General features: G+C 37.3%; 6 protein-coding genes across 6 annotated transcripts; 3 read left to right on the top strand and 3 right to left on the bottom strand.

Annotated features, from left to right (window-relative positions):
• Positions 1–1357: 1357 nt before the first annotated feature.
• BDF20DRAFT_862430 (uncharacterized protein) lies at positions 1358–2564 on the bottom strand. The gene has a single exon (XM_053080610.1). The coding sequence runs from the start codon at positions 2294–2296 to the stop codon at positions 1451–1453; it is 846 nt and encodes a 281-aa protein (XP_052936876.1). The 5' UTR covers positions 2297–2564; the 3' UTR covers positions 1358–1450.
• Positions 2565–3016: 452 nt separating this feature from the next.
• Positions 3017–3733, top strand: BDF20DRAFT_862429 (splicing factor 3B subunit 5/RDS3 complex subunit 10). Its single transcript, XM_053080609.1, has 5 exons — positions 3017–3105; positions 3169–3202; positions 3265–3310; positions 3391–3514; positions 3596–3733. Exons 1-5 carry the CDS (start codon positions 3103–3105, stop codon positions 3641–3643), a joined length of 255 nt encoding a protein of 84 aa, XP_052936875.1. The 5' UTR covers positions 3017–3102; the 3' UTR covers positions 3644–3733.
• A 988-nt stretch (positions 3734–4721) lies between these two features.
• On the bottom strand, positions 4722–7648 carry BDF20DRAFT_817886 (rab-GTPase-TBC domain-containing protein; the record flags this gene model as incomplete). Its single annotated transcript, XM_053077297.1, has 10 exons — positions 4722–5036; positions 5107–5370; positions 5449–5702; positions 5784–5872; positions 5963–6201; positions 6273–6608; positions 6690–6819; positions 6888–7221; positions 7278–7389; positions 7487–7648. 10 exons carry the CDS (start codon positions 7646–7648, stop codon positions 4722–4724), a joined length of 2235 nt encoding a protein of 744 aa, XP_052936874.1.
• An 865-nt stretch (positions 7649–8513) lies between these two features.
• Positions 8514–9962, bottom strand: BDF20DRAFT_862405 (cytochrome c/c1 heme lyase-domain-containing protein). Its single transcript, XM_053080608.1, has 6 exons — positions 9685–9962; positions 9420–9622; positions 9274–9357; positions 8894–9193; positions 8668–8797; positions 8514–8581 (listed from the first exon to the last, which is right to left on the bottom strand). Exons 1-4 carry the CDS (start codon positions 9832–9834, stop codon positions 8989–8991), a joined length of 642 nt encoding a protein of 213 aa, XP_052936873.1. The 5' UTR covers positions 9835–9962; the 3' UTR covers positions 8514–8581; positions 8668–8797; positions 8894–8988.
• A 365-nt stretch (positions 9963–10327) lies between these two features.
• BDF20DRAFT_418006 (uncharacterized protein) lies at positions 10328–11427 on the top strand. The gene is made up of 4 exons (XM_053075405.1): positions 10328–10526; positions 10597–10831; positions 10903–11113; positions 11179–11427. The coding sequence occupies exons 2-4, from the start codon at positions 10818–10820 to the stop codon at positions 11335–11337; spliced, it is 384 nt and encodes a 127-aa protein (XP_052936872.1). The 5' UTR covers positions 10328–10526; positions 10597–10817; the 3' UTR covers positions 11338–11427.
• Positions 11428–11974: 547 nt separating this feature from the next.
• BDF20DRAFT_818804 (peptidase family M48-domain-containing protein) lies at positions 11975–12942 on the top strand (the record flags this gene model as incomplete). The annotated part of the gene is made up of 3 exons (XM_053077408.1): positions 11975–12162; positions 12238–12305; positions 12401–12942. 3 exons carry the CDS (start codon positions 11975–11977, stop codon positions 12940–12942), a joined length of 798 nt encoding a protein of 265 aa, XP_052936871.1.
• Positions 12943–13980: the final 1038 nt, after the last annotated feature.

The raw sequence follows: 13980 nt of genomic DNA, 5'->3' as shown, positions 1-13980 counted from the left end.
TTCTATTGCACCATTCAACTGTTTTTGTTGTAATATAGAGTTTAGCTGGCGTTGTTTTTCTTCAGTTGCTTTTTCATTGGAGAGTTTTTTCGCTAATTCACTAAATGACAATACATTTGAAGAACTACTAACATTGTTGTTGGATGGAGGGTAAAAGTTGAACATATTTTCTGTCAATGATGATGTTGAAGGAAAATCCAAAACGCCGATGTTAGGACTATCTGTTGGTGAGACGGTCAGAGTTGGAATATTCGCGAATAATGGTGGCATTGCCGGTACTGCTGGTGATAGTATTTTGCTAATCAATTCAGCAGTTAAATCGGCAGTTGCTGATTTTGGGTTATCACCAATGTTGCTACTACTACTGCTACTACTTTGACCTTCCGGTGATTTTTTTCTACGTAGTTTGGGTAACGGTAGTATTTTCCGACGAGCGACTAACTCCTGCTGTAGTTGCTGTTGCTGCTCTGGTGAGGCTGCTGAATCAAGAAAAGATCCTCCTTCAGAAGTAACTGAAGGATAGTCATCCTCATATTTATCAATGTCCAAGTCACGATTGACATCTAAGTTCAAAATAAAATTAATATCCTTAATGCGGAAGAAGTGGGTGTTTTTCAATTGATTTCCTTACCAATATATGAGTTTTGACGTTCATAAACGAATCTATAACGATTTTGCTCCTCAAATGTGGATTCTACTGCCTTTTTATCGTCTTGCTTCGTTGGTGGTAATGGTTTTGATTGTAGCGAGTATGATGATGTTGAAGGAACTGAAGTAGTAACGGGAGGAGTATGATTATTGTTAGTAATAGTAGTAGCAGCAGTAGAAAAAGGAGTAGCGGTAGTGGTAGTAGTAGTAGTAGTAGTAGTCGCAGTAGTAGTCGCAGTAGTAGTAATAGTAGTAGTAGTAGTAGTAGGTAAATCGGCACAATCACTGGTCGTGGTACAGGTTGTTGGTATATTGTCAGCTGCAAAGGAAAACTTAAATTCAGGAGTACTATTGGGTATAGAGGAAGACGAGGGCGAAGTTACTGCTGCAGCTGCAGCAGCTTTAATCTTCTTATTTTGTCTTGCTGTTCCAAAGTTGAAGTTAAAGGATGCAGTTTCATCTGAAACTTTGTGATTTCGCATCATTGTGATGAGTTGTTCCATTTCAACTGGCTCCTCTTCTTCCTCATCCTCTTCTTCAGATGTTACTGTAGTTATTGCTGCTGTGTCTGTTGCCATTGTTACAGGTGTTGTTGTAGCTGTTTCAGGTTGCTGCATTTTGTTGTCCTCCACTTTCTCTTCGGATAGGTTAGACGTATTACTGCTAATCTTTGGTTTGGTATTATTGTGAAAATAGGGGAAATCTTGGGGTATTATTTTGGAAGGATAGTCTAGAGATTGGACGCAAATGGAGTTTTGTGTGAAAAAAAAAAAAAAAAAAAGGGTTAAGGGTTGGAATCGTTTCAGAAAGAGAAAATTTGTTGGTAAACAATTCTATTACCTGCAAAACTAGACTGAATGTTGGAGTTTTGTTGATTAGACGTGTTAGATTGAATGATGGACGAGGAAGACATTGAAGAAACATAATTTTTTGAGGGGGAAGGAGCTTCTTTCTTTTTTCTTTGTCTGGTCATAAATGAAGAAAATTTGTTGCTTAAAAATAGCGGAGGTGGAGTGGTAGCAACAACACCAGCTAAAGCTGTATTCGCGATACTGGACGAAGCAGAAAAAGCATTATTGAACACACTTTGAGTGACGTCGATCTCTTTTTCTTGATTCTCGAGTATAATTTTCCCATTCTTGTTGTTTATGCTTATTTCTTTGATACTATTATAGTCATTTTCTGTTCCAATAGTACCATGACTACTAATATGAAGACGGCTGAGGATAACTGACGATACAATCAGATCAAATGTGCTTTCTGAAGCACCATCACGAAGGGACTGTCTAGTATCAGTAAGCTTTTCTGTTCCCTCAGTACTTAGAAAACCACAAGTATTCTTCTCAGGTTTACTGTCGTCTTTTGTAGTTGATGCCAGTTCTGTACTATTATCACAACACGATGTTGCGAGACTACTGATACCATTTCGACTAGCAGTATTGCTACGAGCATCAGCAGTTTTATCACTACTATCACTACTACTATCACTATGAACAATATCCGTACCATCAACATATATGTTAGAGTTACTTGTAAGGTTGAGCTTCTTCTCTTTATGCTTTTTCGAAAGCTTCTTTTTACTACTGTCATTACTGATACTGTTCTTCTTTTTAGAATGGTTGTTGATTGAACCAACCACTTGTCCCATGACGGCAAAAAAAGCTGTATACAACAGGAACAAAATGAAAACAGCAAAACTATAGTAAAAATAGGCCAATGCTTTGTACAATGCTTGTAATAATGACACTGAAAGAATAGTTGATAATAAGTCTAAATGACAGAAACAGATTTTTACTCGGTTATGTCTTTTCTACCAACTCTGCTGGTTGGAAAGGAAGAATCTGATTCGAATGACGTTCACCAATCTAAACGTAGATCCTTCAAATTAAAAAATAAAGGGCGGGAAAAGAATGAGAAAATATGCAAATTTTTTGATCTGAAAAAAAAAAAAAGAAAAAAAAGAAGGCTAATCGAACAAACTATGGTATCATTGTTCAATGAAAAGTCAGCAATAGCAATATTATACAAAGGCAATGGGCAGGTACGCGTTTCAATACATCATCATTTCTGTACTGGAAAACGCGTGCATAACAATGTATATTGAGAGACCCCTTTGCGGACCTAGTTTGAAAATGAATGAGTTTTTCATGTATTAAAATGCTTAAGCTCAGGAACAGCAATCGACATTCTCTGACTTTTTGAATGAAGGGAATTTTTGGCAGTTCCGCAGAATCTATTACGTAAGCTTCGGAAGTGATGTTATTGGGTAAGCCTGATTTTCAGTAAGCCGTAGAATCCCAAAAACCAAGCTTGCTATCGTTAAATTACCTAAATTTAAATATTAAAGGTGTCTCAATTCTTAACCATTTCGTGCGAAAGTCGTCAAGCGGAAAAAACAGTATTTGCCTTCTTTTCTTAATTTGCTTCAACAATTTTGTGATTCTTATACTTCGAATGGTAAATGTCTAATTGTCCTTTTTTAAACAAAACGTTTCTATTAACGTCTAAGAAAATTTATAGGATCGCTTAAACATAAACAGTCAGATCGAGCATCGTAAGTTTAATACATTTCGAATTTTATGTTTCATTCGCTAATGTGCGTCATTGTGCCCATAGTACAATCAAAATACGTTGGTACTGGACATGCAGATACAATTAAACAGTAAGGACAACCTGATTCCCGTCGCAACTATCAACTTTTTGCCTAACGGTTTATCAATATTTTAATGTCTTGAATTATAGTGAGTGGGGCACAAATCAAGCCCGAGATTCATTGGCCTCATTTATAGGACATAATACATTACTATCCTTCATTTCTGTGGCAGAAAATGAGTGCAAAGCAAGAGTTAAAGCAAACCTATTAGAAGTAAGCATTTGTACTTTATTTTCATTTTTTATGTTTGTCCTTTTCTCAACCTGTTTGGCTTTTTTTTTTTTTTTCGTCTAGAAAATGTTGCAGCCTTGCGGTCCTCCACCTGAAAAGGAAGAACTTTGATTGACACCTGCAGCTGTCAATACGTAAACCTTTGTAAATAGATTTATCACTAGCCAAGTCAAATAAATTCATTGCTTTTTCTGCGTTGCTTATTATGTCGACGGTTGCCTTTTGATTTTGCAGTTATTACGCATGTGCGGCAAGTAGAATGGCAACTTGATTTTGAACTGTTGTGTATGGACAGAAAGTGATCTTACGCTAGTACAAGACTACTGTGTTGCTTTTCCGTTGAAAAGTCAATATAGGTTCCTAAACTGAGAAATAGTACCGTAAATGGAAAAATCAACTGAAATATCAAATATGTTGACCTAAGCATGGCTTTCGTTGTTGCTCTATATCGGACAAATGAGAATTTCTCTCTATGAGTGGCTGTGGTAAAAATATCCTCCTTAACGGATAGGGCTAGAACTCATATTGCCATTTAAAGCGTATAGCATCATAGAATGCAAAAAATACTGTTTGATATACTCATTCCCGTTGAGGACGAGCTATTGATTAAAAGCGCCCTTGCTTTGCCTAACCAATGAGGACTGAATGACGCTTAATATTGTACCAAATCATTTATTATATACGATACCGTAGATATTGTTATCCTTTCATTCATCTAACGAGCAACGATTTCTGCACTTTTGGACTAACAATTTTCAAAGCATCTGTCAACTGAATGAAAGAAGGATGCTACATTACAGTTCGTTTTTACTTGACTTCCCTAAAAGTTTCTTTCTATCATCGCACAGACATTTTGTCAGGATAAAGTACATAAAATTGAAAGAGTACTCTAGTGTAATTACTTAGCAAGCTCTTTAGAAATTGGATTTCTACATGTAATTGACAAAGTTGTAGGTAGGACGGTTTTTTGCGCTCGAGAAGCACTGCCTTGTCTACTATCGTATCGCAGGAAAGTTCATAAAAGTTGGTGAATCGTTCAAGATCATTCAAGTTCATGCTAGAGCCAGGCAGCTCAAAAAGTGATCTGGAAACTTCACTATTATCAACTCAAACGACACTATAAAAAGTCCGAATCATGTTCTGCGAACAAACATATAATTACATGATTTTCTTATCATATATTATTTCATTATATAGAATTTTCAGTCTCTGTAAAAGAAGAAGACAAAATTTCGCGTAAAAGTTCGTTGATGACTGGTAGTTTTGCCAAATCGTCCCTCGTTAACTCTCGTTCGTCTTCTGTTACTGCTGTTGATTTATTAGAGAGTTTCTCCTTCAATTGCTCTCGCTTACAATCCACAGCTTCAACACGCTGTTTGAATTGATAATACAAAATTTCAGCACGTTGCAGTGTTTCCTCAAGGTTGATCGTCAGTGATAGGTCATTGATATACTTTAAAACTTCGTCAAAATTTGTCAAATACTCGATGATAACGTCGCGGTGCTATTCAATTTTGTGAGTGATCAAATCAGTGCTTCTAAGTCATCTTCCCAAAAAGCTTTTAGAAGATTACCTGATCCAAAATAGATAAGGCAACAAAAAGATGGAACTTGGAAGTCAAATAATCTGTCCAGAGCACTTCCCATAAAACCAACATATCATCCCATTTGAACTCGCGTTTGAACCAAACCAGCATCCAACGGAAACAGAAGAAAAAGTTGACACTGTCAGTCTTTTGCAGATGCTTGTAGAGAGAAGGATCCATGAATTGTAGCAATAAATCCATCGTTAGCAGTTGCTTATGCATGCCGGACTGGTCCTTATAAAAGTTGGACTTCTAATTAAACCAAAAAGGAAATGCTCGTTAAAACTGAGTGTTTTTAGTACATTATTCGAAAGAAAGAATTGGCCTTACCATACGATCCATAAAACCAGCAAATGCCCAAAAACTCAACGCTTCGTCGCGAATAACAACATAAATTGGAGATAGTAGGTCGGACATGCCTTGTACGTAACCAAGGTTAGTATTGTACACGTTATAGGTGCATAAAATATCCTTCAAAGTTTCCAAATGTTCGTTCGTTCCAACGTTCATAACAATATCTGGATTCGGCATTGTTTCATTTGCATAAATCGCAAGACTTCTATCTGTGCGGTGAATATCTTTATCTATTCTGAAAGCTTTTAGTCTATGCAAGCTCTAATAACATATGAGGGTAGGAGAACTACCTTGATCCTGAATGGCCGTACCTATTCTGTGCTTTTGATCTTTGAAATAATCTGTTTTCCGATACTCTGTATCTTCACTCCACTTACTCTTCAAAGCCTGATAATCATCTCTGTTATAAAAAAAAATTCATTCATCAGTCCACGGACAATAGGAGGAATTTCATCATCAATTTTTCTATGGGCAAGGTTATTTACTATACCTTTTTTGTTCTTTCGAACAATTTCGCTCAGCAGCAGTTGAATTCCAGGCATAGACACCTGTTAAAAACAGCCAAGCTTCTCTGCGGATGGCTGGACTCAAACCTCCACAAAATATCATTTTTTTTATTGTTGATTCTTCTACCGTCAGTTTTCCATCTGTATCAAAGCAGGTCTCCCATTCAGCTTCACCAACAGGCTCTCTCCTGGTATGTGTTGGAATAGAAAAGTCATTTTCTGACTAACATGGTGTAATAATTGCTCTTTAGATTTTATGTCATTTTACTGGAGAAGAAAAAAGCATTAGCTTACATTTAAGATCTCGAAAACACCCAAAGCAGTATCTTCCTCACCACCATCATGCCCCCATACGCCGACATGCCGATACTTCCTGTCACGAGGAGCTGAATTTTCTGATTGCGCTGCTAGCCCAGCTGCCCATTTCGCCAGGAAGATACGAGCTGAATCATAATCATCAATAGTTCTCTTTACAGTTTCATTACTACATAATTCTTGAACGCTGTGTGGCAAAAGAGGTACGAATGGTCTAGATGCAGGGCTGCTTAGTAGACTAAGTGCTGTATCGCGGGAAAATTTGGTAACTCGGGACAGTTTCTCTAGTATGTTCCACCTGGCTTCTTTCACTGTCTACAAAAGGAAAAAGACGATATATATTTTTCAAGGCAATAGATCACTTGGTCAGTTCATAATATATCATTTTTTACTTACAGCAACAAATGGATCCATCTGGGTTGATTCAAATAAGGTGGGTTCTCGTTTGCTATTTTCGACGACTTTTGATGCTGAAGTTCTGCTACTGTTGCTCTTTACTATATATAAACTCTCATTGTCAGGTGATCTAGGTAATTATTGTTCAAGGCCATCAGCTCTCGTAGACACTATAATTATTTATAAAGCCATTTTTACCTAGTGATATGAATCAATTGTCCTAACCGCGCAAGAAACTCATCGCCACCCCAACGAGTCTGGGTATCGCTGTCCGAGGTGAATTTACCCCCTTGTGTATTTTTCTGAAGTGTGGTACTTTTGCTTTCATCGTCATGGAACCATAGAGGTGCGGAACTATGGCCATCTTTGAAATTGATGGTGATGTTCCCATACCATTTTGAAAAAGAAGGAGGCTTAATCAGGAAGGAATGGATGGCATCCACAGGCGTAGATATGGCGTATAGTTTGCACCCTTCTGATTCTAAAGAGACCATAACGGACGCTATATAAATTGGTAAGTTGTTTGTACGCCCTTGGTTGCCTTTATTGGCAAAGCTGGCTGGGTCCAGTGCTCAGTAAGTTACTTACCATCTATCTCCTCTGCATTGTCTGGATTGACATCCACTTGTACAAAAGCTTCTATGTCTTTTGTCGGAATCAAGGCTTCTGGTGTCCAAGCTACGAGATAATTTCCAACTGACTAAAAGCAAATATTTTATGGCAAGTAGTTAGAAAGTTGGCTTTCAGCCAAAAAAAAAAAAAAAAATTCATGCAGTCGACAGCACTTTTTACCGTACCTTCTCAACAATCGACATAAATCCTGGTATAAAGTCTACCGTATTGCTCGAAGGATGAACATATACCTTAGATTTTGAGTATAGGAGCTTGACTGGTTCTTCTTCTATTTCTGTTGCATTTGATGATGGTGAAGAGATTGTGGAGATGTGGGGATTGTTCATCATCTGTCAATAATAAAAAGAACGATTCTTATTGAGATATTGCGGACGATTGGATTATCTGAAGGCATTATAGACTTACAGCAAAGCTATCATTGTTATCCTTCATCAAGAACTATAATTTGCTTTGATTCTATGTGTTTGCAAATATGATATAACAAGATTAATATGAATTAGGATAGAAAACAACAGAACTGCTAGATTGAACTGGCAATGTCGGTTTTTGAAAGAATGCATTGCTGTATGTCATTCGTTCGTGATCTGGGAAAGTTCAATTCATGCAACTGAACCGTACACACAAGACCTAAATCATAAGGAAGTAGTAGCAAAGAAAACTTCACCTTTACAACTGCTTGACTTTCATGATGAGAGGAGTATATCCTTATTGGTTTTTCAAAGAGTCCACAATTTTCAATAACATTTCCACAATTGCATCACTGGATGGGGTTGAAGAAACACGAGCAAATATGGATATTCGAACTTATCACATGTCATTATTTCTATGTAAATCATTAGCATCACCAGCATGCTGCTGGCAACGCTATAATGATAATTTCAAGTATGCTGCTGACCATCGTATTAGGTACTTTCATATGGGCAGTTTAAAGATAAATCGTCCATCACTTCTTTTCTGGTCTTTCATCCTTATCCAATGTTAACAATTGTTGATATAAATGAAGAGTTTTTCTCTGTGATGACACGCAGAACTAAGAACCTTCTCCTCAGCCAAGCTGCTCTTACACCAATGTTCTTTGCCCACCAAATGAAGAGATTTGTTGGTGGAGTACTTCCATTAATCCTTAAAGCAAGTCTAAAATATAACTTTCGAAATTACAGTGAATTATAGTTATTAGACGCCTTTGAAATTGTATTTGTTTGCGATTGCTTTGCAGAGCCAACTTTTCTTATTGAATTCTCCTTAAAGCTAAAGACATGGTAAGGAAGCAGATTCAACGACTGTTATTTATGAATGCACATTAGACCAAAGAGAGTGATTGAATTGCCCGTGCTGGGAGAAACAGATATGGCATACCTATTGCCTTCTTGATATTTCTTAGTGTAGATTACAACTATAAAGGCCTTCTCCCTCCCGGTGGTCACTACTATGCTTTCTACGGGAAACGATGGTAATTACTTTTCCCAACAACCAATGTACGCATCAATGCTAAGTCTACAAACATTTAACATGCGTCTGCAAAATATTGCAAAATATACATGTCATAAACCCTGCGCTAAACAATCTTTCAGTTTTAAAAAATCAATTGCTTTATCAACCAGGATTTTTTACAGCGTGTTATATGTTATAATGCAGTTAATGGAGAGAATTTTTGTTATGGTGTAGGCTACATAAATTGTCCCTTTCTGAATGACATGCGTAGTCTATCCCACAAGCCTGTTGGTGTCAATGCTGGTCGCACGTCTAAATAGAAACTGAGTGACATCGGTTTGTTTGGGTCCTGCTTTCCCGTATAAAAATCTATAACATATGTCACTTTTTGTCCACATCTATCAACCACCCAATCATGGCGATCAAAAGGTAATGCATAACTACCCGCAAAGATGTGAAAAAGATTAGCTTGAGTATATGTATTCCTAAGGATTTTCCAACTGCTATTGCTCGTTATTACCCGAAAAATGATCGGAGTCTTGCTTTGGGGGTTATATCTTTAGGCTTTCCTTCAAACTTCTCCAACCTGGGCTGGTTGCACTCTCTAACATCAATTCTTTATATCAGTAAACTTAAGAATACAATTCTTCTATTTAGCTTACTCACGTTGTATGCAATCTTTCCCACTCCAATATCTTTTGCCAAGCCATTTCATTCACTGCATTATGTATTGGTACAACTACAGCCATATCTTTCTCGTCTGGGTCCCAATTTTTTCGTTTCATAGCATTAAAAAACATCTGTTCAGAGGGGTATACCCATAGTTTATCATCGGAATTTGACCGAGGAATCGTAGACATTTCTCGTTCCTTGCCTAATGGTATTTTTTGGCCTGGTTGAGGTTGTTGTGAAATATTGGGCATGCGATTACTACTATCGATGGCTTCTGAATCACAGCCGTCTTGAGACGGTGGTATGAAATACTTATACGTTGAGGGGTCCACTGGACACTTCTGTGGCCCGTCTTTATCACTACTGTTTTTGGCAGGTGTATTCGGCGGTAAGAAATGCTTATAGGCATTGTGATCTACAGGACATTTCGGTTGTTCTGTCTCGATTGGTCTTTCGCTGTCATCGTGTTTGACAGGACAGGATTTCGGAACTTCTGCCATTATTTCACTGTTTTAATTCAAGTAGAAAAAAAAAAAAGAGGGGTAGAGAAGTGCTGTAAGTAAAAGGATACGAGGGGTCGGGGATGGGAGCGGTAAGTCCAGAAATCAGGAACATATCCGCTTTGCTGACGTAATATCAACAAGGAATGGAAGAAATGCTCATGTCTCAACCAAAAATGATGAATATACAAAGTAATAGCAGTTATTGATCATTAAGCCTGAGGCGAAAGAACTGAAAATCTTAACGTAGCAGCTCGATAGTAGCGAATAAAATTATTCAAATTGCGGATAGCTTATTCAAGAGGTAACCAAAATTAAGCTTTTTGAAATAAGTTGCACACTTGTTAGATAGGCTGTTATGCGATCGATATATACGGGTGTGTTCAACCAACCTAAAAAAAAGAAACCATTTTCCTTGCTTGCCTAAAATGCTTTTTATGGCGGAGTTCAATCAGAAAATTTGATTTTATGAAAAGCTGAATTGAATCAGACTCACTTGACTTTTTGTTCATTTTACTTAATAGTATTCATAAAGAGGATCGGTCAAGCATGCCATCGTCCAAGGGCAGACAGTGTTGTGGATTTATTCCTATGAAAACCGGTAACTAATAAAAAAAAATCAGTTTGACCTTTTATTCAAGACAGAAAACTCAATGTTCAGTTGATCATAGGTGTGTCACTGATCACCATTATAGGAATCGTTAGTAACAGCATACAATAGCAGTTTCATCGCTCTTGAACTTTTTGCTGAAATCATTTTATTGCACCTTCATTTAGCTGAATAAATTGAGCGGTTTCTATGGAATACTATCGTTTGATTACACAGATAAACTAGCAACTGCAGTGTTTATCTATTCCTTAATTACACTTGTAATATTTTCATACGCATTATATGGTCTCTATACTGTATGTTCAGAATATATTAAAAGAATATAACGAATTTTTACTAATACTTCTCTCATTTAGGATAACATTAGAATATTACGATGGTACACAATGCTTTTTTGGATTGATTGCTTGATTAGCACTATAACGACAGTATGGTTTGCTGTTTCATGGTTTGTCTATACCGACCACAACTTACCAGAATCAGCTGATAATCCGGGAAAAATGGCAGAACATGACATAGTATTCAAATTGGAAAGTCGAGTGAGCATTGCTGTGCTTATAGTTCTGCGTTTGATCCATGTAAGATATATATACCTTTTACGAGAGTAGAGGATAATGCGCACTAAACGACATATTTATTTTAGTTCTATTTTGCTTATGTGGTTACCCGTTATTATAAAGCCATTACACAAATCAGTTATTCAAGGTTGGTAGCAAGTGATAATATTGATTTAGAAGACACCTCCTTTTCAAATAAAGATGCTTCAACATCTGAGTCTGCGTTCAAGCCGGCTCAGGATTGATGTTGAATTGTACTGGAGATAGTATCAAAGATTACAATACCCGTTTCATTCCTGTCGATTGCAACTTGAACAGCTGAAAGTTATAAAAAATGGCCATTCCGGGTACAGTCTATCAGTCCGAATAATTTAATCAGTTCTGGAATTTATTTGCTAGTGGTTCAAAATCTTCCCCTACATTTTATGCTTTTCCTTCGCTTTCGCGGAAATCACATGTGTAGTCTTAATGCACACATGGTCACAAATAGTTTATGCAAACTTCTTGTCATTCAGCGACGTTTCAGCAGCCGACCTTTTTTGGCGCTGAATGCTTTTTCTCGATCGAAATCTTACCTCGCTAATCGTTGTTATGCAACATCGCAGTATTCACGGTTTAATAACACCGCTCCCGTACACTATAAACGACCCACCTCTCCAATAACGAATGACTATGTACGGTTTCGAAAGAGCCAAAAGATACCTTTCTACAAATCTCCACCAGTGTTACTATTTGTTGCTACAGGAACAGTATTATTCGGCGGCTATTATGTAACCCATTTAGAAAGAGTGCCTTTTAGTGGACGACTACGATTTATGAGTATAACCAAAAGACAGGAAGAAGGTGAGAAGGCTAGACAGTTTATTTTCCAAAACGAGACTAATGGAAAAAAGAACAGCTCTCGCTATAGAAGCGTATCAGCAATTGATGGCTGCGTATGCAGGCCGAATATTACCGCCCAACCATTATTATAGTAGAATGGTGAAGAGAGTGGCCGAGCGCCTTATCCGGGTTTCTGGTATGGAGCATTTGCATTGGGAGTTTTATGTAGTTGAAGCCCGAGAAGCCAAGTAAAACATTCATCCAGCCAGATTTAGAGTTTTTACAATTCTATCTAATCGATAGTTTTCCATTTATCAAACTAGCGCTTTTGTTCTTCCTGGTGGCAAGGTATTTGTATTTACTGGCATCTTACCCATTTGTAAAAATGAAGGTAGTAGAACCCGCACCCCCCTCTTCCCCCCCCCTTCCATAGCAATGTCAATGTCAACCATGTTTCAAAATATTAATGCACGTTACTGTCAATAGATGGACTTGCGGCAGTACTGGGACACGAAATAGCGCATGAACTAGCAAGACATACTGCTGAACGATTCAGTTATGCCAAAATTCTGTATGCAATGAATTTCACCCTATACTTCTTGGGACTGCATTCAATGATGGCTAAGGATTTTGCTATCAATTATTTGATGATGATGCCATTTTCACGTAAATGCGAGACAGAAGCTGACGATATCGGGTTGCAACTAATGTCGCTTGCTTGCTTTGATCCAAGAGAAGCAGTGGGATTGTGGGAAAGAATGGAAGCAGTAGGAGCATCAAAACTACCGCAGTTTTTCAATACCCATCCAAGCCATGAGAACAGATTCAAGAATTTGTCAAAGAAGGTACGTAACACATTTCTCTATCTCTCCTATTCGGGTTTAGGATTGACGAAAATACGCTATGCTCACCGTTACCACTTTCCGCTTCTACAGCTACCTGCAGCTTTACAAAAGAGAGCTGAAAGTGATTGTCAGACAGAAATGAGCACTTTCGATCGCTTTAGGAAAGAATGGGTTCGCTGGTAAACACTTTTTTACAGCAATTTCAATCAATGTTCATTTGCTTATTCAACTGTGGAAACAGATGTGTACGCGTTTATGTGCAATAAATCGAGTTTTGAAAAAGCAGAAAATATTGATGAAAACGTCGTAAATGGAAAATCGTTATGATTCTTCCCTATTCAATAGTGAAACTGATGCTCCGTTGAATATGACCTGCTGCTAACGTAATACTACATTGCATGTGAGGGTTATAGTATGTTAGAGAGTTTGTGTCATTTTCGTCGAGACAAATTACAGATCATTATTCTTTTCCTAAAACCTTACTGATAACTTGGTATATCCATGATATCAGGTGATCTAAAAGTTATAAAGCAATTTTGATTCGAGAAACGACTACATTCTAACTTTACGCTTTTTTAGCTGGTATGCTGCTTTAAAGGCATTTTTATTTTCGTTCCAAATGCATGTTATTTTTGGCATAATTGTTTCTGTCATCTTCCGCTTTTCAAGTAGAACAGGTAAATAATACATCCTGTTTAATGCAAAGACAGCCAACTATATTTTGTTTTGGTTTGGAGACTACCGGGCCATCTAAAGTTTCTCAACTTGAAAAATAAGTGGGCTAACTATAATCTGTCCAATGCCTTCTTTACGTTGAATTTTGTTCATAAATCATCTTTGCTACGTGATTTAATAACTGAATCGTATTGTCATCACGCTTTTTTGTGTAAAGGGACGATTCTTGCTTGATACAAAAGGAGGTTATAGCAATAAACGGGTCTAATGCTTTTTAAATGATCCTGCATTGATTTAGTGCAATTGTCTATGATAGGGACTGATTCCCGGTTTCGACGGTTTCCGTGTTTGTTATTCAAACTCTGATTTCTACCTTGTCAATAGAGGTAGAACATAGAGTAACGAATTCTAAAACTGTGTGTAGGCACTCGAGTGTTGTAGTTGATAATTCATTCAAAATATTATGCAGGATAAAGAGAAAAAATCAAGCAAACCATTAGATAATTATATGAGAAGCATTTTCCAAGTTTTGGCGCTTTCCAAACG

Source organism: Mycotypha africana, assembly GCF_025528875.1.
Source record: "Mycotypha africana strain NRRL 2978 chromosome Unknown BDF20scaffold_4, whole genome shotgun sequence".
In the NCBI taxonomy this organism is placed as follows: Eukaryota; Fungi; Mucoromycota; class Mucoromycetes; order Mucorales; family Mycotyphaceae; genus Mycotypha; species Mycotypha africana.
Note: the sequence above shows the minus strand (reverse complement) of the source record. Positions and strands in the feature narration are given on the sequence as shown.